This window comes from Dipodomys spectabilis, unplaced genomic scaffold (assembly GCF_019054845.1).
Source record: "Dipodomys spectabilis isolate Male_0828 unplaced genomic scaffold, ASM1905484v1 ptg000018l, whole genome shotgun sequence".
Lineage (NCBI taxonomy): Eukaryota > Metazoa > Chordata > Mammalia > Rodentia > Heteromyidae > Dipodomys > Dipodomys spectabilis.
In genome coordinates this window covers 15,784,328-15,807,740 of record NW_024870695.1, presented here as the reverse complement: position 1 = coordinate 15,807,740, position 23,413 = coordinate 15,784,328, and the positions used below count along the sequence as shown (strand labels likewise).

Here is a 23,413-nt window from a genome sequence, read left to right as displayed (position 1 = left end):
AGAAGGAGAGGGAAGGAGGGAGGGAAGGAGGGAAAGGGAAGAGCAGGGAAAGGACAGGAAGGAGAAGAGGGGAGGAGAGAGATCAACGACAAAAAAAAAAAAGCAAAAGGGGCAAATTGCTATCAAGTGACTTGGAGAAAGGATACACATGTGTTCTTTGTACTATTCTTACAACTTTTCCATAGACAAATGTTTAGGGGGACAAAAGTGCTGGGTGCCGGTGGCTCACACCTGTAATTCTAGCTGTTTGGGGGGCTGCGATAAAAGGATGGAGGTTCCAAGCAGCACGTGCTCCCTGAGTTCAAGCTCCAGGACCCGCGAGCATGTGCACGCGTGCACACACAGATTGTGTCCCAGAAACCAGGGCTCTGCCGACTTGGTGGTGTACGACGTTGAATGAATCTCTTCTTGCAGATGGTTTTCTAAGTTCCTCTGTGGTAATCAAAGTCTCACCACCCTGAGCACAGGACTATCAGAGCTTCAAAAAGGAGACGATCCCTAGCTTCTGTAAGGTCTCTAAGTAAACAGTTATGTATGTCATCACAACTTTGTCCAAAGTGCCCATTCGTAGTCTTTCACCAACTATAAATTTACTGTAATCATTTCTGGGCTCACGCCCTCCTTCCCAGAGCCCTAGAGTGGCCCCTCCGGCAACCCCTAGCTCAGGGTCACGACAGGCACGTGCATTTATTCCCCCAGGAACTACAACCCCCAAAAGGCTCAGCGGCAACATTCCACTGTCTACCACCAAAGAGAAAAAGGTTTCCTGCGCGGGCTTAGCAGCTGCATGGCATTTTGGGAGTTGTAGTTCATCTACCGAAAGTCTCAGGGCCGGCAGAAGGCTACAAACCACGTTTCCCAGAAGTCACTGCGGCCGGCCCCACCAATCGGAGACGCAGATCTTGGAGGGAGGGCGGAGAAAGAAAGGAGCTGCCTGCCGCACGCGCAGTGGGCACGACTGGGAAAATTCATGTGGAGGTCAGAGTGGAAGCAGGTGAGACCTGTGCGGGTACCGTAATGCCGCGGTCCCGCTTTTGTCCCCTTCACACACACTTTGGGCGAGTAGGGTGCATGCGTGGGTGACTTTATGCGGGATAGAAAAGGGGCTGATGGGAGAATGTGGCAGAAGTTGCGAAAGGGTTGGCGAGGTGTGTATGGGGGCAGGGTGAGGAAAAATCCAGAAGCCATAGAAATGGAAAGGGCCAGGAAGGAAGGTGAATCAGCGGGGAGTAACCTGCGGAATCTGGAACTTTGGGGTCTGGGCCGGAGGGAGGAGGATTGGGGGCCGAACAGACGACGTAGGGGCGGGGCATTGCAAAGTTCAGGCTAGAGTGGTTTAATAGTTGCTTCCCTCCACTCCCATTCTTAAACACGGCGTGGTGAACTCAGCCTCGCCTTCTGGAGGTAGACTTTAGATGTCCTCATCCCGACCTGCCACTTAATAGTTGCGTGTCTTGACCTCCTCATGTAACACGTCTTTGGCCCTCCCTGTTTTTGTTTGTGGTTGTGATGATTACATAAACTGTCTTTAGAAGACTGCCTGGTGGGAATGTTTGCTGTTACTGATATTCTTTTCTCATCATCATCACCATTTTTTCCAAGCCAGAATGGCACACGAAATAGAAGTTTCAGATGGTACTCAGTTCTCTATAGGCCTCCTTACCCTTATTGAGCCAAGTATCTCAGACTCCTTCGAGAGATTAAAAAGAGGGACTGGGAAGGTGGCTCAGTGGTAGAGTGCTTGCCTTGCATGCATGAGGCCCTGGGTTCAATTCCTCAGCACCACGTATGCAGAAAAAGCCGGAAGTGGCACTGTGGCTCAAGTGGTAGAGCACTAGCCTTAAGCTGAAGAGCTGAGGGACAGCGCCCAGGCCCAGAGTTCAGGCCCCACGACTGGAAGAAAAAAAAAAAGAGAAAAGAGTGGGGGCTGGCTGGGAATGTGGCTCAGTGGTAGAGGGCTTGTCTAGAATGCATGAAGCCCTGGATTTGATTCCTCACTAACACATACACAGAAAAAGCCAGAAGTGGCACTGTGGCTCAAATGGTAGTGTGCTAGCCTTGAGCAAAAGAAGCTTATAAACAGTGCCAGGCCCTGAGTTCAAGCCCCAGGACTGGCAAACAAACAAACAAACAAAAAAAGAGCAATCTGGGTACTAGTGGCTCATGCTTTGTAATCGAGCTACTGAGGCTAACAATGGTTGTTTGAAGTCAGCCCAGGCAGGAAAGCACATGAGATTCTTTATCTCCAGTTAGCCATCAAAAAGCTGGAAGTTAAGGTGTGGTTCAAGTGGCAGACTGCCATCCTTGAGCAGAAAGCTAAGGGACAGTGACTAGACCCTGAATTCAAGCCCCAGTGTCTGCCTACACACAAAGCAATTGCACAAGCAAAAAATGGAGGGAAATGGCGTTACTGTTTGCAAGACACACAGATTTGTTAGGTGTCCCTCTGTGGGCGATTTAGAGCTCTTGAGAGTGAAGAATAAGCTTGAGAAGTGATGTTGGGGCTCAGAACTGACTTTCTGTGAGGATTTGGGATCAAGTTGTTTTATGTTGTTTTATTTTTTACCCCGTAGGTGTGAGTGGGTCCAACAGAAGGAAACATGGCTGCCAAAATATTTGAGTCCATTGGCAAGTTTGGCCTGGCCCTAGCTGTCGCAGGAGGCGTGGTGAACTCTGCCTTATATAATGGTGAGGCACTGGGGACATAAGGTGACTTCATTGGAGACTGTTAATGGTAGCTGTTGTCCATGAATGTGTTTGTAGCCAAGAGGGCTTACCTAGTGCTACCCCACACAATATAGTTAGTTGTACTACTATCAGAGTCCCTGTCTTGCAAATTGCCCATTTTCTTGGAGCCATTGTTCAAAATGGCCTTCCAGCCCAGATGCTGGCTGGATAACTCCAGCTGTTTTTGTCAACTTAATGGTTTGGCAGTAGTTTTAAGTTGGCTTTTCTTCTCTTTACTACATGGAATTAGGATAAGTTGCTTCTGCCTTTTTAAACCTCAGCTTCTTCTACAACAATGGAGTTGGACTAGTTTATCACTAAGACACCAACTCTGACATTCTATAACTTTTTACCATTGACCAACCTAATGTATAGCTTTTGGACAAGAGGATTATTTTTCAGAAGATATTTAGACCGAGTCCTAAACTCCAGAGGGGAAAAGACAAAAACAATGTAATTAGAAAGGCTTGCTTGGTTTATATGGGATGCTTTTTTTGGTGGTCCTGGGATTTAAAGTCAGAACCTAGAACTTACTGTTGGTACTCTACCACTTGAGCCATACCTCCAGCCTTGCTTTTGCTGGAAATGGAGGCTAGTGAACTTCTTCCTTAGCTGGGCTTGATCTTCAGTCCTCCTGATCTCAGTCCCCTGACTAGCCAGGATTATAGACATGTAGATACTGTGATCCTTTTGATGAGATCTAGACAGTAGTCACCATCTCTGAATTTCTCCCTCAACCAACAAGACAGCTCAGTATGCCCCAAAACTTTGAAGAAACAACTATTGGATGTGAATGGCACCCGCTTGTAATCCTGGCACTCTTTTTGTAGGTACAGGCAGAAGGGTAGCAGTTTGAGGCCAGTCTGGGGTACATTAGTAAGAGGAACAAGAAGGAACCCTTTACATTTCAGGATTCCCATAGAGACTCTAGGAGTGTTAGTTAAATCGGAGCTACATTAGATATGTAATAATTGGAGATCTTTATTATTTATTTATTTTTGGGTCCGGTCATGGGGCCTGAACTCTGGGCCTGGGTGCTGTCCCTCAGCTCTTCAGCTCAAGGCCAGTACTCTACCACTTGAGCCACAGTGCCACTTCCGGCTTTTTTCTTTTTGCTTATGTGGTGCTGAGGAATCGAACCCAGGGCCTCATGCATGCAAGGCAAGTGCTCTACCACTGAGCCACCTTCCCAGCCCCATAACTGGAGATCTTTATGTCACTTGGAATTGTGTTAGTGGGATTTTGTGAGTGGGATGGTTAATTAGAAAATCAACAAGACTTGGAGATGTAGTTGGTAGAATTCTTGCCTACTAGCATGCGTAAGTCCCTTGGTTCAATCCCTATCATCACACAAAGAAAAGAAGAGAGAAAGAGGGAAATATAGGAAGATGAGAAAATGAGTGGGCCAGACAGGCAGTGGTCTCATACCTATAAATTTCAGCTACTTAGGAGGTAGAGTTTGGGAGTTAGACACCAGCCCAGACAAAAAAGTGAGAACCCAGTCAACCAATAAAAGCTGGGCATGGTTTACACCTTTCATTCCCACTTCTTTTTTGTTTGTTTGTTTTGTCGGTCATGGGGCTTGAACTCTGGGCCTGGGTGCTGTCCCTCAGCTCTTCAGCTCAAGGCAAGCACTCTACCACTTGAGCTACAGCGCCACTTCCGGTTTTCTGGTGGTTTATTGGAGATAGGAGTCTCACGGTCTCTCCTGCCCGGGCTGGCTTTGAACCGCGATCCTCAGATCTCAGCCTCCTGAGTAGCTAGGATTACAGGCGTGAGCCACCAGCGCCCAGCACATTCCCACTTCTTGAGAAGCATACATAGAAGGATCATGGTCCAGGCCAGCTTAGGTGTAAATGGAAGACCTTATCTGAAAAATAACTAAAGTGGGCTGGGAATATGACTTAGTGGTGGAGTGCCCTGGGTTTGATTCCTCAGTACCACATAAACAGAAAAGGCAGGAAGTGGCGCTGTAGCTCAAGTGGTAGAGTGCTAGCCTTGAGCAAAAGAAGCTCAGGGACAGTGCCTAGGCCAAGTTCAAGCCCCAGGACTGTCAAAAAAAAACAAAAACACTAAAGCTTGGGGTGTGCCTTAAGTGGTAGAGTGTCATAAATCCTAAGTTCAACTCCCCGTCCCCGCAGTACCACCAAGAGAAAAAGGAGAAAGCGCGTTAAGGAACAGATCCCCTTACCAAAGTCCTTGGAGAGTCATATGGGACAGGAAGTCATTATTTAGTTTTATAGATTTTTAGAAGCTTCTACAGCCCAGGAATTTGGTCGGCCAGAGTAGGAGAGGGGCAACTTCATAAATGAATAGAAAGCAGCAGAGACCTTTGAAAGGCAGATCCTTTTGGCTAAAGGGTAAAGGAGTTTTTCTGACCTGTCATTATCCTTCCTCCCTAGTGGATGCTGGGCACAGAGCTGTCATCTTTGACCGATTCCGTGGTGTTCAGGACATTGTGGTAGGGGAAGGGACTCACTTTCTGATCCCTTGGGTACAGAAACCAATTATCTTTGACTGCCGCTCTCGGCCACGTAATGTGCCGGTCATCACTGGGAGCAAAGGTAAGTGTTGCCTGCGGTGAAGGAAGTGTGGAAGGGTGCTGTGCTAGAAGCATCTGTAGGACACCAAGGTCCAAAAGAGATTGAACTTTACATCATACTAATTCATAGTGCGTTTGCCCAGGAGAGTTTTATATGGGTTCAGAGGCAGAAATGTGTCATTAAGGTATACACACAGAACAAATTTAGAGGCATGTATAAAGATGTAAGAGAGGCATGGTGATGTAATTTTAAAGAATTCGTAAATATGCCTTTTTTTCCCTTCAGTTCCCCCTTTCCCATCCGCTCTTATTCCCCAGAGTGACTATCTAAACCATAGTCCCCGGCCCTTGTAGTGGAATTGCCCTTTGCCTTGCTTTCCACGGCCTCTGCTCCAGCAGTGCAGCACTCAGATCGCTGTCCCATAGCCTGGTGTCTGACATGTCCCACTGGGTTCCCAGTCAGCCTGGAATGAATGCCCATCACTCTTCTCCCCAGTCACTCACAGATGGGCTCTATAACACTCGATGCCCTCCATGTCATTTCTCAGCAGATGTTAACTTCCTCTGACAGTGCTAGGGTTGGTGCTGGTGTATAGGGTAGAGGAGTAAAGAGACGACAAGCACCTTTTTCTTGCCAGTCCTGAGCTTGAGCTCAGGGCCTGGACATTGTCCCTGAGCTCTTTGTCCTCAAGGCTAGCACCACTTCTAGCCTTTTCTGATTAGTTTATTGGAGATAAGAGTCTCATTGACTTTTTTCTCCTGGCTGGCTTTAAAACAAGATCCTCAGATCTCTGCCTCCTGAATAGCTGGGATTACAGGTGAGCCACCAGGGCCCAGCCAAATGAGCACCTTTGAGAAGCTGAGTCTTGGAAGTGAACTATAGAGTCTGGGAAGGGCCAGAGCCAAGGCCCTATGAGGTATAGGGGAGTACAGAGGAGAGTCGCCAACGCCCCCAGGTCTGCAAAGGCACCCGTAGGAACTAAGTTGTGAGTAGGGTCCTGTTGTCTGATAGGGTGAGGTGGAGGCAGAGAAGGGGTCATAGGGAAATGGAAAAATCTGTCTAGATCCTGGCCAAGAAATTGCAGTAGCCTTCTTTAAAAGAGTAAGGCGGGCATGAAATACATAACATAAAAGCCTACTTTTAGACTTGCCACCTCTTAGGGAGGTGGTTTTTGTTGTTGTTGTTGTTTGGTCTGAGACCAGGACTCAAACTCACTGACACTGGCTTTGACTCATTGGCTGAGTTACCACCTGACCCACAACTCCAGCCCATGGGATTTCTTTCTGTACTGGCTTGCAAGTGTTCCGAGACTACCTTAAATGTCCGTTCAGTGATTGGGCCTTTAGCTCTGTGGGGCTGTAAGTGAAAGCTATCTCCCTGCAGCCTGTGGGAAGGTCTGGATAATCTGCCTGTTAACACCCCCCCCCCCCACTCTGCCCATGGCTTGCCTGTCTTTGCTTTAAACCCTTTGCCAGAACCATTCGTGCCCTAGGAGTACCAGGCTTTCTTTCTGCCTTCAAGAAATGATCTGAGAGTGAGTATGTGGGAACCCATATGTCAGTTACATACATTACAGGGTGCGCTTCCCCCACCATCCCTGCATCATCTCCATTCTCAAAGCAAAGGAAATTCTGGTTGTTTACGATTCCATCAGACCATAGTAACCAGCAGGGTGAGATGGGTCCAGCCCTGAGGACTGCTGGCTAGTCAGTGCTGTTTCCACCAACCCACTCTAACCTACTAAAGCTGTTTCTGACTTGGGCACATTCACTAGGCCTTGAAAAGGCCTTAGCATGTCTAGTATTCCAAACATTGCATGGCTGGCAGCGTGTCACCTGAATTGTTCCTGTCAGAGAGCATCCAGGATGTACCGAGAAGCTGGTGTCATCACTGAAACCATTAAGCAGTAACTCCAGTGTCTGTCTTCTACCCTAAGATTTGCAGAACGTCAATATCACACTACGAATCCTCTTCCGGCCAGTTGCGAGCCAGCTTCCTCGTATCTACACTAGCATCGGAGAGGACTATGATGAGCGTGTGCTGCCATCCATCACTACAGAGATCCTCAAGTCTGTGGTGGTGAGTTGATGGGACCGTCAGCCTCCTACCCAGAGCACCCAGAAATGGCTAGGTGGCCGTAGAAGCTCTGCAGGGAGGGCGGGGGGTGTCAGTCTTGATGGCAAGGGAAGGAGCTAGGGTTTAGCTGGTTTCATGGTACTTTTTCTGCTCCTTTACTAACCTGACTGGCTTTCCATCCATCCCTTTGAAACCAGGCTCGCTTTGATGCTGGAGAACTGATCACCCAAAGAGAGCTGGTCTCCAGGCAGGTGAGCGATGACCTCACAGAGCGAGCAGCAACCTTTGGGCTCATCCTGGATGACGTGTCCCTGGTACGTTCTAGGGCAGGCCAAAGGGAAGGGGCTGCATTTGGTGATTAGCTACCTGACTTATTTCTGGGCAAACATGGTTGGTTCCTGCCTCCCACTTTCCTACCTGAGAAATGGAAATTTCTGGATGACATTAGGGTCTGTTTTCTGCCATCTTCCATACACATTTTTATAACCTTCCCCAAATGGTCTGTAACCACCAAATGGTCTGATATTCCCCAGAACTCCCTAGAAAGCAATACCTTATTAATCATGTTTGGCACCAAGAGAAACTGCCTGGTAGAGACCAGAGAGCAGCTTGGTAGCCTTTCTCTCTAGCACAGATCTCCCTTCCTGACCCCTGGGATTTCCCAGCACAGGGTCTGAAGTAAAGTGAGTTCTGGGAGTTCCCAGTGAAAGGTGATAGAGTGCAAATGAGTAGTTCTGTTCCCCAAGGCCTGGCCTGGTGGGGAGGGGGACAGAGGACATTGCTGAGGTGTAAGCTAGCCTCTTGAGACATTATAGTCTGTGTATTTATGTGACATTGAATGTCCTAACTCAGACAGAAAGCAATACAGGCAGGATAGCATTTCAGGTTGAGGAGGTGAGGGGAAAGGGGTCGTGTTTCTAGATTCTCTGGGAAAAATCACTTGGAGGGATTTGTTCGGGTAGTGAGGTAGTGTGTTTCCTGTTCAGTTCTCCTGTGCATCGCTAAGGAAAGGTGGGTTTCCCCTCCGCATCTGTGCAGCTGTTTAAACAGTGTTTTTGAACACCCCCTACTAACCCTGAGGGCTCTGCTCCACCTTGCCTCCGTTGTTCTAAGGACAAGGATGTGGGGCTCCCTCTGTTGGCAGCACATCAAGCTGCAGCTCTTTGCTGCTTTGAAGAACCCTGCCTCAGGCCCTCCCCACTTACTATTAACCCAAGCACCTTGGCTGTGAGAACACACTAAGTAAAAACCTGAGGAAAAAACTTGGCATTTCTACTAGACTCTGACCACACACTCCATTCTGGAGAACTGTGGGCTGACCGCAAGAAACCATATCTAAGAGGCGTGAGGAGAAAATTAGATTTCCTGGGGAATTTGCTGCCCTCAGCTGGCCCTTTTAGAAATGAATTTTATTCCTCAATTATATAGTTCATTTTTCATTTCTCAAGATCGTGTTTTCTTACCCAAACTTGGAGCAAGAGTCCAGAAATATATCAGAGTAGAGCAGCTGCAGTTTAAGAGTTAGGAGGGTAATATTAAAAACTCTGGAAGATCAGGGGGCCAGGATTTACTCCTCAGAAGGTTGAACTCTGCTTATATTTTTTTAAAAGCTGCAATTGGGAGGGTAGAGAAGGAAATGAAACAAATACCATTTGATAGCAAAACCAGTGGTCTTCCTTTGTTTCCTTTTCAGTTGAAAATTGGATGGGGAAGTAAACTGCTCTAGGCTAGGCAGTTAAGAATCTGAAGTCTAGTTCCCATGGTGCTTATCTTTAGAGACAGCCACTTCAGCCAGGTCTCCTTATTTATGTGATTAGGGAAGGTCTAGGGATAATCAGACTTAAACCCTCACCCTGACCAATGGCTTTACCTGCCTCCAGTTTTCTTTTAAACCCTTTACCAGAACCATTCACAAGTTGGGAAGGCCATGATTTGTACTCCACTTTCTCTCTCTTCCTGTTTCGTGGTGGAGGAGCTGTGAGAGAGAAGGGCCTGGTTAATCCATAAGCAGAAAACATCAGGTTCTTGGATCCCTGGGAACTGGCGGCAAACTCCTCTCTCAGGGGCTCAACTTTCCATCTGGTCTCCTTTGGGTCTTTGAGGAGGGCATCAAAGAACTTGAAAGGGCACTAGCCTAGTTAGTAGTAAAGGGTCTTAGAACCCAGGTCTTCTCTACAGGAGTGTCAATTGAGTAAATAACCTTCTGGTACCCGTAGGCCTGTCAAGAGTCTGGAGCCAGGGGTGGGTTCTGTGTGGTGTGGCCACACATAGAATGGTATGTAGGTGCAATGTGGGTACCCAAGGATCCCAAGGTGTAAATTTAATGTGGATTAGGAGTCGAGGAGGGAGAGTGTCTCGCCATGCCTCCAGCTGCTAGAGCCATTCCTGGCCTCTTCCAGCAGCCAGGGAGGCCTCTCAGTGATGCTGTCTAAGCAATTATACTGCCTCAGCTTATGCTCACTCACTCTCCCTAGACACATCTGACCTTTGGGAAGGAGTTCACAGAAGCAGTGGAAGCCAAACAGGTGGCTCAGCAGGAAGCAGAGAGGGCCAGATTTGTGGTGGAAAAGGTGAGCATTCAACCAGATGGTAGGAGTTCTTTCCCTTTCTCCTGTGCGGGGCTTCCCCATCTGCTGGGTGGCCTGGAAATTCATCATCTGTCATCTCTTCTTCCGGGATAATCGGAAGGAGATTGAAAGAACCTTAGTCCTGCAATTGGTTCCAGAGTCTTTGGGGGCCAGTCAGGGATATGTGAACTTATGTTCCTAAATCACTGAAGGGTCATTTTTTTCCCCCACTTGCCCAAGATCAAAAACTCTGTCGTACAAGTAAAAATGTTACTCCTAGAGTATTTTCAGCTCTGCTGAGAAGTCATTTTTAACCATAGTTATATAGTGAAAGCTGACAGCAAAAAAGATCAAACGTTATACTAGATGAGCTATCGTCACTGGGGTTTTTTGTGTGTTTTTTTTTTTTCTATTGCTAAATCCATCCAGATGTGTCAGTGATGGAACACAATGCATTTGCATTACAGCCTGGTCTTCCTGATGTTTGTAAAGGTTATTTATTTGCTGTCCCTTTGTTCCCATCATTTTTCTCTGTGTGTGTGTGTGTGTGTGCACACGTGTGTGTGTGCACACGTGCATGTGTGTGCGCGCGCGTGCATGTGCGTGCGTGTGCGTGCACGCAGGCATGTGCGCACCATTCCTGAGGCTTGAACTTAGGGCTTGTGCACTGTCCCTAGGTTTTTTTTGCTCAAAGCTAGTGCTCTACCAATTGAACCACAGCTTCACTTTCAGCTTTTTGATGATTAATTGGAGATAAGAGTCCTGACTTTCCTGCTTGGCTGGCATCAAACCACAATCCTCAGATCTCAGCCTCCTGAATAGCTGGGGTTACAGGCATGAGCCACCAGCGCCTGGTCACAATTTTTTTTTTTTTCCCAGTCCTGAGACTTGACCTCTGGGCCTGAGCACTATCCCTGAGTTTCTTTTGTTCTAGGCTGGTGTTCTACCACTTAAGTCATAGAGCCACTTCCAGCTTTTCCTGAGTAGTTTATTAGATAAGCATCTCAAGGATATTCCTGCCCAGGCTGGCTTTGAACCAAGGTCCTCAGATCTCAGCCTCCTGAGTAGCTAGGATAACAGGCATGAGCCATTGGTATCCAGCTGCCAAAATCTTCTCCTCCTCCTCCTCCTCTTCCTTCTCCTTCTCCTTCTTCTTCTTCTCCTTCTCCTCCTCCTTCTCCTCCTCCTCCTCCTCCTTCTTTCTTTCTTCTTTCTTCGTCTTTATCTTCTTCTCCTCCTTCTCCTCCTCCTCCTCCTTCCTTCCTTCCTTCCTTCCTTCCTTCCTTCCTTCCTTTTCTTTCTTTCTTTCTTTCTTTCTTTCTTTCTTTCTTTCTTTCTTTCTTTCTTTCTTTCTTCATCTTCATCTTCTCCTCCCCCCCCCCTCCTCTTCCTCTTCCTCCTCCTCTTCCTCTTCTTCTTCTTTTTAATGTCAGTTGTGGGGCTTGAACTCTGGGCCTGGGCACTGTCCCTTAGTTCTTCAGTTCAAGGCCAGTGCTCTACCATGTGAGCCACAATGCCACTTCTGGTTTTCTGAGTGGTTTATTGGAGATAAAGGTCTCACAGACTTTTCTGCCTGGGCTGGCTTTGAACCTTGATCCTCAGTTCTCAGCCTCCCGAGTAGGATTACAGGTGTGAACCACCAGCGCTCAGCTCACAATTTTTTTTGGGGGGGCGGGGTCCAATCGTGGGGCCTGAACTCTGGGCCTGGGCTCTGTCCCTCAGCTCTTCAGCTTAAGGCTAGTGCTCTACCACTTGAGCCACAGTGCCACTTCCGGCTTTTTTCTTTTTGCTTATGTGGTGCTGAGGAATCAAACCCAGGGCCTCGTGCATGCAAGGCAAGCGCTCTACCACTGAGCCACCTTCCCAGCACCCCCACAAATATTCTTAATTCATGACCTTTTAATCCTTAGAGAGAGAAGAGGGCTATATTTGATTTGGGAAAATGTAAGCTCCATGTGGGCAGGGACTTGTTTTGATCTGTGCCTACCATGTCTCTAGAGCTTGTACCAAGTCTAGCACTGCCTGGTGGTACTAGATGTACAGTCCACATTTGTTGAACCAACACCTTAACAATTTCAAAATGTGTGTTGGGTTGTGGGTGTATTTTATCTGTATTCCAGCCCCAGTAACATGAGAAAAAGAACACTTGATTTCAGAGAGGTGCAGTACTGTATTCTCCCACATTCTAAAGGTTGTATGTCCCAAATAGATTTCATCCTGTTGGTATTAATATGGGAGGCCAAGGTAATCTCATTTGGTTCCTGGTCAGAGTCAGCCTAGTTCACAGTCCAGTCTTGGGAGAGACTCATACATATAGACTGCTCTTTCCTTAGCTCTATTAAATGGTGTGTGTTTCTATTAAATGGTGTGTGTGTATGTGTGCGCACATGGTGCTGGACATCAAATCCACTTGCTAGGCAAGTGGTTTACTACTGAGCTGCACCCTCAGCACAGCTCTGCTCATTTTGACTTGGAACTGGAGGGAAAGATAGATGAACTATCTTTCCTTTTCTTCCTTTTCCATGGCCTTAGAGTCTCCTGGCTCAATATTGTTGACTGGATGGAACTGCTATTGGTTTTGAAGACTTTGAAATAAGATAGATACATAGCCCAACAGAAGGATGGGAAGGTGGCTCTGGTAGAGCGCTTGCCTTGTATGCCTGAGGCCCTGGGTTCAATTCCTCAGCATCATATAAGCAAAAAGGAAAAAGCCAGAGTGGCGCTGTGGCTTAAGTGGTAGAGCGCTAGCCTTGAGCTGAAGAGCTGAGGGACAGCGCCCAGGCCCAGAGTTCAAGCCCCATAACCAGACCCCCCCTCAAAAAAAAAAAAAAAACATAGCCAACAGAGGTCTATCCCAACAGTGTCAAAAAAGAGGGGGACTAGAACAGTGTGCTAGTTGACTTAGCCACAAGGGAAAGAAGTTCCCAAGGTGTCTTAAGGACCCAGCTACTGTATCTGTCCTGGTCCTGTAGGCCATAACCTGACATCCAGTGCCCTGAGGTATGCTCTTGGTCTTGGTCTCTTCCACTTCTTTAGGCTGAGCAGCAGAAGAAGGCGGCCATCATCTCTGCTGAGGGCGACTCCAAGGCGGCCGAGCTGATTGCCAACTCCCTGGCCACGGCAGGTGATGGCCTGATTGAGCTGCGTAAGCTGGAAGCCGCGGAGGACATTGCATACCAGCTCTCGCGCTCACGCAACATCACTTACCTGCCTTCAGGGCAGTCTGTGCTTCTCCAGCTGCCCCAGTGAGGCCTGCCCTGCCTGTACTTCCTTGGTCAACTGGACCCCAGCCCTTAGGATTCTGAGCAGCACCCCAGAAATCACTGTGAAATTTCATGATTGGCTTAAAATGAAGGAAATAAATCACTTCCGATCTTTAATTATCAACTGAAGCTCTTTCATTCTCCTGTCCATCTACCTTTTTTTTTTTAATCCATCTCTCTACCAAAAATTGCCAAGTGCCTATACAGACTGGCTCTGGTTCCTTTGGAGCCTGCTGGCGCTGGCAGTTGGCAGAAGGCAGGGCAGTGTGTGTGTGACGGACGGACAGGAGCCCAGCCAGCAGCCCAAATAGACCTGTATAGCCTTCATCCTGTCATTTACTGAAGACTTGAGGACCATGCCACGTGCAGCAAAACCAAGGATCAGCCCTCAGTTTTTCCAACCGTTCCTGTACAGATGCAGCTGAGGAGGTGCCGGGGAGGGTCAGAGAGGAAGTAGTTTGTCTTTTACCATGAGGCTGATTCCTTCTAAGTGTTCGACCAGCGGAAGCAGGTGTGCATAAGCCAGGGCATGGAGTGAGGGATCTGCCCCTATTGAGGTGGGTGGGCCTGATTTTGCTGCCCCCCAGGGTCCTAAAACTGAGATGGACTTGGATAGTAGGAGAGGCCTGGACTGAGATGTGAGTCCTGTTGAAGACTTCCTCTCCACCCCCCACCTTGGTCCCTCTCAGATACCCAGTGGAATTCCAGATTGAAGGATTGCATCCTGTTGGGGCTGAACTGAGCCTGCCTGCCAAAGACGTGTGCGTCCTGCATTCCCGCTCCAAGTCTGCCCTTCCCCGGGGCTGTGTGCTGTGTGTGGCGCTGAGAAGGAAACAGTCTTGGGAAGCAAACAAATGTGTGTAAACCGCTGTCAATAAATGACACCCAGACCTTCCAGCTGTCTTAGGGGTTGGTTTTTGTTTGTGGGAACTGTGGGAGCAGAACAGAGCATTCTAGCAGTGTGTGTGTCTGTGTGTGTGTGTGTCTGTGTGTGTTAGCTGGGAACAAATATCCAGCAAGGCAGAAAACAGGTTTCAGAAGGTGCTTTGTACTGTGTTCAGGATCCCACTCTAGTGTGAAGTAAACTTTGTAGGTGTGCTGGTACTGGGGCTTGAACTTGGGGTTATGTGCTGCCCTCTAATGCTTAACCCTTAAGGCTGACATTCTGCCCCTTGAGCCACACTTCCACTTCTGGATTTTGGTGGTTGATTGGAGATAAGAGTTTCATGGAGCTGGGCACTAGTGGCTCACACCTGTAATCCTAGCTACTCAGGAGGCTGAGATCTGAGGATTGCTGTTCAAATCCAGCATGGAGCAGGAAAGTCCAGGAGACATTTATCTCCAATTAACCACCAAGAAACCAGGAGTGGCACGGTAGCTCAAGTGGTAGAGTACTCTCCTTGAGCTAAAAAGCTCAAGGTCAGCACCCAGGCCCAAAATTCAAGCCCCCACTGCTGATGGAAAAAAAAAAAAGTGCCTTGGCATTTGACAGGTATCCAAATTATGTATTTTGGATGGTGATAATAGAGACCAGGACTGAGAAATGAACCGTCCATCACCTACCTCTACGTGTTGAGGAACAGCACAGAAATATTCAGTGAGCCAGCACATATCTTGCCCGACCAATCTCTGTTCTAACCTGAATTCTGCAGTTCCTCTCCCAGAGGCCCAGAAACCACGGCCAGCTGGAAAAGAAGAGGACCTGATGCACAGATTGGGTGTACAAGTAAGGACTGAGGTCTCCCGACACCATAAACCCCATGCAGGGCCTCTCAAGGGTCTGGCCCTTTCTATCTTTGGGAACAGGGCCACTGTGTGATGGGCTCCTGACCTTCCGCTGAACCTCTGAGCTGCCACCCAAGCCCCCCATCTCGTCTCCTCCTGGCCACATCCATCTCAGGCTTCTGTCTCTTCCTGCTGTGTTTGCTGTTAAGAATGGGAGGCCTGCAAGTGATGAGGTGCCTGGACTCAAAGCATGTGAAGGACTGCAGCAGAAGAGCATAATGCCTAAATAAGTTCCAGACGGCCTTCCACTGAAGCCTTCCTCCTTTCCTGCTGTTTATTGCTGATTGCTCTGGACACCCTTCAGGGGGGAGGGATGGCAGGAGGCTCCACTCCCTCCCCTAGGCCCTTTTTAGAGAGCCCTCTTGTTTCCTACATTTGGCAGGAGATTGGATTTCATACTCCAGGTGTCAGGGAGCTCTGAGCCTTAAACAAAACAAGAGTCTGGGTTCCTTCTGCTTCAGGTCAGCCCTTGGGGCAGTGGGCAAGGTCTGTCATGGATGGCAAAGGCACATCTCAGTATCTACCCTAGAGTCTCATCCTGCCCTGACTTCCGCCAAGTAATTCTTTTCACAAATGTTCAAGAGCTGTTAACTGACTTAGCCTCTGAGCCCCCTGATGGCCCCTGGGTTTCTCAGAGGCTGCCACAATGGGCCTTTATCAGCTCTGATTCTCTGGGTCTTGGATCCAAAGCCACGTCCTGTCCTGGCCAGGGAAGGGAGAGAGCAGGAAGTGTCTTCCTCCCTCTCTCCCTGGGCCAGGCTGAATAGTTTCCTTGTTCAGGCTCAGAAGGGTCCCATGCTTAAGAAAGCAATGGACTCTGGACAGAGAGAGGAGAGAAAAACCCTGAAAGGTTTATCATTTTCCTTACTTGGTGAGTTTTACACATGCTGATGGGGTGAGTTGGGCTGTGGTCATCCCCAGGTGGAGATGTGAAAGATCGGGAAAGAAAATGAGTTATTCAAATCCTGACTTAGCAAACACCATTCTGATAGGACTTTCCAGCAATTAACAGAGGGCTGTGCAGTTAAGATCTCCCTTCACCTTTGCCATCTACCAGTAATTGGCAAAACAGTCTACCCTGATTAGAAATAAACCCTGAAGTTCACAGGAGGCTCAACTGACACCGCCCGCTCCCCATACCCCCACATTTCCTCAGTCTCCCACTCATGTGAATGCTGCTTCATTTTTCTTTCTTTTTTTTTTTCTTTTGTGTGTGTGTGTGTGTGTGTTGTGGGGATTGAACTCAGGGCCTGGGTGTTTTCTCTGAGCTCTTTTGCTCCACGATAGTGCTCTACTACTTTGACCCACAGCTCCACTTTGTTTTCTGGTGGTTAATTAGAGATAGTCACATGGGCTTTTCTGCCCAGGCTGGTTTTGAACCACAATCCTCAGATTTCAGCCTCCTGAGTAACTAGGATTACAGGTGTGAGCCACCAGCACCTGGTTTCAAATTTTATTTTTCTAGAGCAGATCTCATCCTCTCCTACTAGAGAACCTTTAGTAGTTAATATTGTTTACTGTATTGCATTATCTTGCTGGGCATGGTGGTACAGGCTGTAATTCCAGGTAATCAGGAGGCAGAGGTAGGAAGATTAAAAAGAAAAAGAAATAAATAGCCTGGAATGTGGCTCAAATGGTTGCCAGGTGGAAAGCCCTAAGTTCATCCCTCAGGACCATAAAAAAAAAAAATTACTGTATGTGTGTGTAAAACTGTTATTTATGGTATGGAAATGTGGTTCAGTGGTAGAGTGTTTGCCTAGCATGCATGAAGCCCTGGGTTCAATTCCTCAGTACATAAACAGAAAAAGCCTGAAGTGGCACTATGGCTTAAAACCTTGAAAGAAGCTCGGGGACAGTGCCCTGAGTTCAAGATCCAGGACTGGCAATTAGTTAATTAACATATATTTATATCATATATATAACATACACATATGGCAATGTCTTATCTTGGCATCCAAAGATCTTGTGTGGATTTGCTGCCCCTTTCCAGCCTAGCAATATTTCACTGCTTTCTTCACATACCTGCTCAGTAGTTTGGGGGAGGGGATGTTTGGAATTGTGAATCTAAGAGCTCAGTGGCTCTGGCATTAGGTGGAAGGAGAGGAGGTGACAGTGGCCACAAGGCTCATTGTGTCATGCACTGAGCTGACTTCCTTCCCTTCATCTGTGCCCCCATACTTGCGCTTCACTCTTTCTGCTCACAATGACTTCATCCTGAGCAGTCCTCCCATGCCTCTAGGTCCAGATGCCTCCTGTCCTTTGACTCCTAGCTCAGCCCTGGTCGCTCTCCCTTGCCTGAACAACATATCTGCCTTCCTAGGAGACAGCACTCTTCACTGGCTTGCAGTTACATAGTTCTGTATGTATGCACACGTGTGTGTGTGTGTGTGTGTGTGTGTGTGTGTGTGTGTGTGTGTGTGTGTGTGTGTTTACTCTTTCATTCCAAAATCAGAGAAGCCAGGACTCCTCTCACTTCTGATCCTGATCTTTTCCCAAGCCAAACCATGCCTGGTTCTGGTGGGAATTACTAAGTGCAGAATAAATGGGGGGGGAAAAGATCCTAGACACGAACACTGGTAGCTCACACCTATAATCCTAATGACTGAGGAGGCTGAGATCTGTGAATCCCAGTTCCAAGTCAACTTGGGCAAGAAACAAAAATTGGAGACTCTTATGGAAAAGCCGGAAGTGGTGCTGTAGCTCAAGCAAAAGGAGCTTACCCAGGCCCAGTGTTCAATACCCAGGATGGGCAGAAAGAAAAAGGATCCAAGTGCACAGACTACATTAGATAGGAGGGCTGAGAATCAAAGCCCCCAAATCAGGCCATTATGTCTAGTTATCCCAAGCCTCTCTGAATTAGGATTCTCCATGTCTAGCAGGCCAGCCACTCACTAAAGCCACACCTCTCTACCAATTGTGCAGACCCGCCCCTCCCTCCCTTCCTACGTTGGCCCTCTGGGGTCTCTGCTATCACCTACCTGCAGCCTATTCCTGCTTCAGTCTGCAACTCCACTGGGTTCTCTCCTTCCTCCTTTAATCCTGTCCTCTCCGTGCCTCAGGCCCAGCTTAAAATCCCCCTTCTCCAGGAATTCCCCTCTGGCTGACCTCTTCCCAGCTCTGCAGTGTATAAAGTCTCCCTTTATAAAGAAGATATCTGGCAACTCTGAGATTGAGAATTGAACAAAAAAGAAGTGACAAGGCCTGTCCTGGCCAGTGGGTACTGGGTACCTTGGCAAATCCCAGACACACAGAGCTGGAAGAGACAGCACATGGAAATGTACCAGGCCCGGAGAAACCAGTTTGTAGCTGGAAAAGAATGCCCTTGCCTGAGACACTGGGAGGAATGGGGAAGAGGGTTTTTTTCTAAAACCTTCTAACTGCGCTACTTCCAAAGAGCAAGTGAGCTAAAAGAACAAGGCGACTTTGGGAAGTTTAAAGCTATCATCACTTAGAAGGTAAGACAAGTCACTTGGATTAGCCCCAAACCATGATCAGTGAAAGGCTTCAGCCATCTAAATTTGGCTGCAAGCACTTCAGGGTTGGCAGATGATAGCCAGGCCAGAGACTGCCCATGCTGCTTGGTGCTTGCTAAGCTTGCTTGCTCTGCATGGATCTGAGCTTTGCCTCCAGCCTGGCTTTTTGCTGAGGGTAGCAAATGGAAAAGAATTAGAAAGGAGGCAGGCACCAGTGGCTCATGCCTAATACTAGCTATTCAGGAGGCTGAGATCTGAGGATTGTGGTTCAAAGCCAGCCAGGGCAGGAAAGTCCATGAGATTTTTATCTCCAATTGATCACAGAAAAAGCTGAAATTAGAGCTGTGGCTCCATCTGAGACTCCATCTCAACAGAAAATCTGGGCATGGTGTCATGTACTTGTCATCTCAACTATGGTAGGAAGTCTAAAAATAGGAGGATGAATGTCCAGTGCTAGTCCAGGTCAAAAAAAAAAAAAAAAGGAACCTATTTCAAGATGACTAGTACAAAAAAGTCTGGAGGCATGGCTCAGAGGTAGAGAACCTGCCTCACAAGTTTGAGGCCCTGAGTTCAAACCCCAGTACTGCAAAAAAAAAATGAAAACAGGGGGCTGGGAAGGTGGTTCAGTGCTTGCCTCACATTCATGAGGCCTTGGGTTCAATTCCTCAGCACCACATAAACAGAAAAGGCCAGAAGTGGCTCTATGGCTCAAGTGGTAGAGCGCTAGCCTTGAGCTGAAGAGCTAAGGGACAACGTTCAAGCCCAGAGTTCAGGCTCCATGACCGACAAAAAAACACCCGGAAAACAGAAGAAAAACTAAAGGAGACAGGAGGCAGAGTTTAGTGTTAGAGCCCTTATCAATCATGTGCAACACTTTTGGTTCAATCTCTAGTACTGCAACAACAAAAATTTTAAAAATGAAAAACCTACAAGATGTGAATATTCATTGTAGTGGTTTGGATATCAAATGTCCCTAAAAGTTACATGTGTCAGCTGGGCACTGGTGGCTCACGCCTGTAATCCTAGCTACTCAGGAGGCTGAGATCTGAGGATCGTGGTTCAAAGCCAGCCCAGGCAGGGAAGTCTGAGACTCATCTCCAGTTAACCACCAGAAAAATGACAAAAAAAGAAAAAGAAAAAAAAAGTTAGATGTGTTGAAGATTTCATCTCCAATGTGATGTTGAGAGGTGTGCCTTTGGAAAATCTTATAAAATCTTATATAAAAACCTTATATATCTTCTCAGATATTTTATAACAGCAACAAAAAGCTAAACTCACATATCCACGTCCCAGTGTTGTTGAAGAGTGAGATGCTAGACACATACATGTTTACAAGAGTGGTGCTGAGTTTATCTGCCACCCCTGAGGGCCTTAGACACAGCTGCTGTTTGAAGGAAGGCTTGCTGTCCAGCTGGGGAAGCTTGAAATCCGTGGTGCCAGCTCTTCTCAGAAATTCTTAACCATTTCTTCTGTTTCAAACCCTGGGCCAGATGAGGTCATGGCCTCTCTTCTCCACCAGATGGCAGCATCCTTACTGCTACTGCAAGTGCCAGGCTGGGATGACAAGATTCAGCTGTTTAATATCGTAAGGAAAAAGAACTAGGAAGACTGTTCTACCCAACACTGAGGATAAGTAAACAGATTGAAGTGACCCTCTGCAGATGACTTCCTGGTACGGACCCACCTCTGGTATCTGGCTGTATATCCTGCCCCAAACACAGACCTACAAACACAGTGCTACTCTTCTCTGTGCCAGGTGAGACTGCTAGTTAGTCCTTTTTGTTGTGGTTGTTGGTTGTGGGCCTTGAACTCAGGGCCTGGATGCTGTCCCTGAGCTTTTCTGCTCAAGGCTAGCAATCTACCACTTGGAGCCACAGCTCCACTTTTGGCTTAATTGGAGAAAAGTATCTCACAGACTTTCCTGCCTGGGCTGGTTTTGAATTACAGTCCTCAGATCTCAGCCTCCTGAGTGGCTAGGATTACAGGTATGAGCTACCAGGTCCTGGCTGCCAGTTAGTCTTCATTCATTCTTTTGTTATGGTCCTAGGGCTTAAGCATAAAGCCTGAGTGTTGTCCCTTAGCTGTTTCATTCAAGACTGGCACTCTACCACTTGAGCCACGGCTCTACTTCTGGCTTTTTGGTGGTTGAGACTCCCCTGCCCAGTCTGACTTTGAACTGCAATTCTCATACCTCAGCCTCCTTAGTAGCTAGGATTACAGGTGTGAACCAGCAACACTCTGCTATTTATTCTTTCTTAAACCAGCAAGACTTCTGGGACGCTAGTCAGGTTTCAGTGGCTTGATGTCAGTTTACAAAGTATATCCAGTTATTAATAAAAAGACACAGAGGAGACATCTGATTCTATTTGGGGGTTTCATTCCAATTTCCCAAAACACTCAGGGAAGGGGGGTGGCAATAAAACCAAGTCAAGACTCCCTAAGTACTTTTTTGAATGAACAGACCTAAAAAAGCTTCTGTGACCAGGAACCCATGGCTCACGCTATAATCCCAGCTACTCAGGAGGCTGAGATCTGGGGATCATGGTTCAAAGATAGCCTGGGCAGGAAAGTCCATGAGACTCATATTCCCAATAAACTACAAAAAGAGTCAGAAGTAGAGCTGTGACTCAAGTGGTAGAGTACTAGCCTTAAGCACAAAAGGTCAAGGACAGCACCCAGGCCCAGAAGTCAAGCCCTAGGACTAGAAAAAAAGAAAAAAAAAAAGATGCTGCTTACACAGGGTGGTTTATTCAACCCAGCAGTTATAAGTAGCCAACACATGCAGTTCTGGGCTAGGGAGGATTAAAAGGTGGATGGAAGGGTGGTCTATTTCAAAGGCACAGGTGACTGGGTGACTGGTGATATGTATTAAAGTGTTTTGTACTTAGTTTGCTTCTTTCAGGTTTCTGTTTCTTATTGTCTGAGGATGTAAAATTGAGACGAAATAGGGAAAGAGAGAGGTTGGAAGAAAGCCAGAGGGGTTCAAGGAATCCACAAAATATACAGCAGTTACTTGATATGTAGTCATCTTAAAGTCACACACATTTCTCCCATCTCTTCCCTTTCATTTTTCTGGAGAATGATAAAACTTAGCTTCATCTTGCAAATGTACACTGCCTGGCCACTAAATCATGTGGGTTTGTTTTTGTTTTGATTTTATTGGTCATGGGGCTTGAACTCTGGGCCTGGGTGCTGTCCCTGAACTCTTCAGCTCAAGGCTAGTACTCTACCACTTGAGCCACAGCTCCACTTCTGATTTTCTGGTGGTTAACTGGAGATAAGAGTCTCACAGACTTTCCTGCCTGTGCTGGTTTTGAACCTCAGTCCTGAGATCTCAGCCTCCTTAGTACCTAGAATTACAGATGTGAGCCACCAGCACATGGCTACTAAATCGTTTTACAAAGAACATGGGCTGGTCATGTTTATTGCTACCCTGTTCACAATAGCTGAACTATGGGATGAGCCAGAATGCCCCCAAACAAAAAATGAAATCATATCATTTGCAAGAAAATGAACAGAATTGGAAAGCATCATGTTGAGAGATAAGCCAAGTTCAAAAAACCAACTATCATGTTTTCACACATATGTGGAAGCTAGACCCGTAAGACATATATATTGATCTAGGAATGTGGCTTAGTGATAGAGTGCTCATCTATCATACATGAAGCCCTGGGTTCCATCCCTCAGTACCACATAAACAGAAAGGGCCAAAAATGGCGCTGTGGTTCAAAAGCACTAGCCTTGTGCAAAAAAGCTCAGGGAGGGGCTAGGAAGTTGACTCAATGGTAGAGTGCTTGCTTCACTGCATGAGGCCCTGGGTTCGATTCCTCAGTATCACATAAGCACAAAAAAGCCAGAAGTAGTGCTGTGGCTCAAGTGGTAGGGCGCTAGCCTTGAACTAAAGAGCTGAGGGACAGCGCCTAGACCCAGAGTTCAGCCCCCACGACCGACCAAAAAAAAATAAAAGCTCAAGGACAGCACCTGGGCCTTGAGTTCAAGCCCCAGGACTAACGAAAGAAAAGGAAAGAGAGTGGGGGGGAGAGGGGCAAGCAAAGAGTAAAGGAAACAAAGGAGGAGGCAACAAGGCTTGATAAGAAATGTACTCATTACCTTGCTCATGTAATTGCTTATGTGGTGCTGAGGAATTGAACCCTGGGCCTTATGCATGCAAGGCAAGCACTCTTCCACTGAGCCAACTTCCCAGCCCTTTGCTCTTGTAATTGTAACCCCTCTGTACAGTATTTTCACAATAAAAAAATTTATTTAAAAAGAGTAAAGGATTTCATTGCCCACAGGTAAGAGTTTACAGAGAGAGAGAGAGAGAGAGAGAGAGGGAGGGAGGGAGGGTGGGAGGGAGGGAGAAAGTGAAGCTCAGAAAGAAATAATGAAAAGTGAAATACTTTCCACCACTCCCTCACAGTTCCCTTCCCCACAAATAATTGTTAGGCTGCTGACATTTCCTTCCAGAAAAAAAAAGCCTTGCAGGCGGCTGCACATATAAGCCACGGTCCGTGTCCTCTTGTGATTATTTGCCCAGGACAACTCACTGTTCTGCATCCTGCTGTTTCTTGAACTGTCTTGGACGTCTCATCACTGAAGCACATCTAGCCCTCCTCATTCTTTTTAGTGGCTACGTTGTTTTCCCTCAGAAGGTCTTTGATTTTATTTTTGTTGTTGCTGATGTTTAAGGCTTCCAGCTTGAGCTTTTTTGCTTCTTCACTCAAGGCTGGTGCTCTACCAGTTGAACCACAGTTCCACTTCCGGTGTTTTTGCTGGTTAATCAAAGATAAGAGTCTCATAAGCTTTCCTGCCTGGGCTAGCTGTGAACCATGACCTTCAGATCTTGGCCTTTTGAGTAGCTAGGCTTACAGGCATCAGCCATGGATACTCAACTCCATGCAGCTTTGTTTCAAATCGCTGACTTCAATTTTGCAAGCAAAACCATCATATTTGCCTGATTTCGAGTGTGTGTGTGTATG

General features: G+C 47.2%; 1 protein-coding gene across 1 annotated transcript; it reads left to right on the top strand.

Moving 5' to 3' along the window:
• Positions 1–915: 915 nt before the first annotated feature.
• On the top strand, positions 916–13,337 carry Phb (prohibitin). The gene is made up of 7 exons (XM_042673818.1): positions 916–994; positions 2,574–2,688; positions 5,130–5,291; positions 7,207–7,349; positions 7,544–7,660; positions 9,821–9,916; positions 12,950–13,337. The coding sequence occupies exons 2-7, from the start codon at positions 2,601–2,603 to the stop codon at positions 13,160–13,162; spliced, it is 819 nt and encodes a 272-aa protein (XP_042529752.1). The 5' UTR covers positions 916–994; positions 2,574–2,600; the 3' UTR covers positions 13,163–13,337.
• The last annotated feature ends 10,076 nt before the right edge of the window (positions 13,338–23,413 follow it).

What these genes read in the sequence shown, in the direction of transcription:
- Phb (XM_042673818.1), top strand. Translation starts at nt 2,601, where the DNA reads ATGGCTGCCAAAATATTTGAGTCCATTGGCAAGTTTGGCCTGGCCCTA. An exon ending in TCCTGGATGACGTGTCCCTG is followed by an intron (nt 7,661 to 9,820) that starts GTACGTTCTAGG and finishes CACTCTCCCTAG; the next exon opens with ACACATCTGACCTTTGGGAA. An exon ending in CCAGATTTGTGGTGGAAAAG is followed by an intron (nt 9,917 to 12,949) that starts GTGAGCATTCAA and finishes CCACTTCTTTAG; the next exon opens with GCTGAGCAGCAGAAGAAGGC.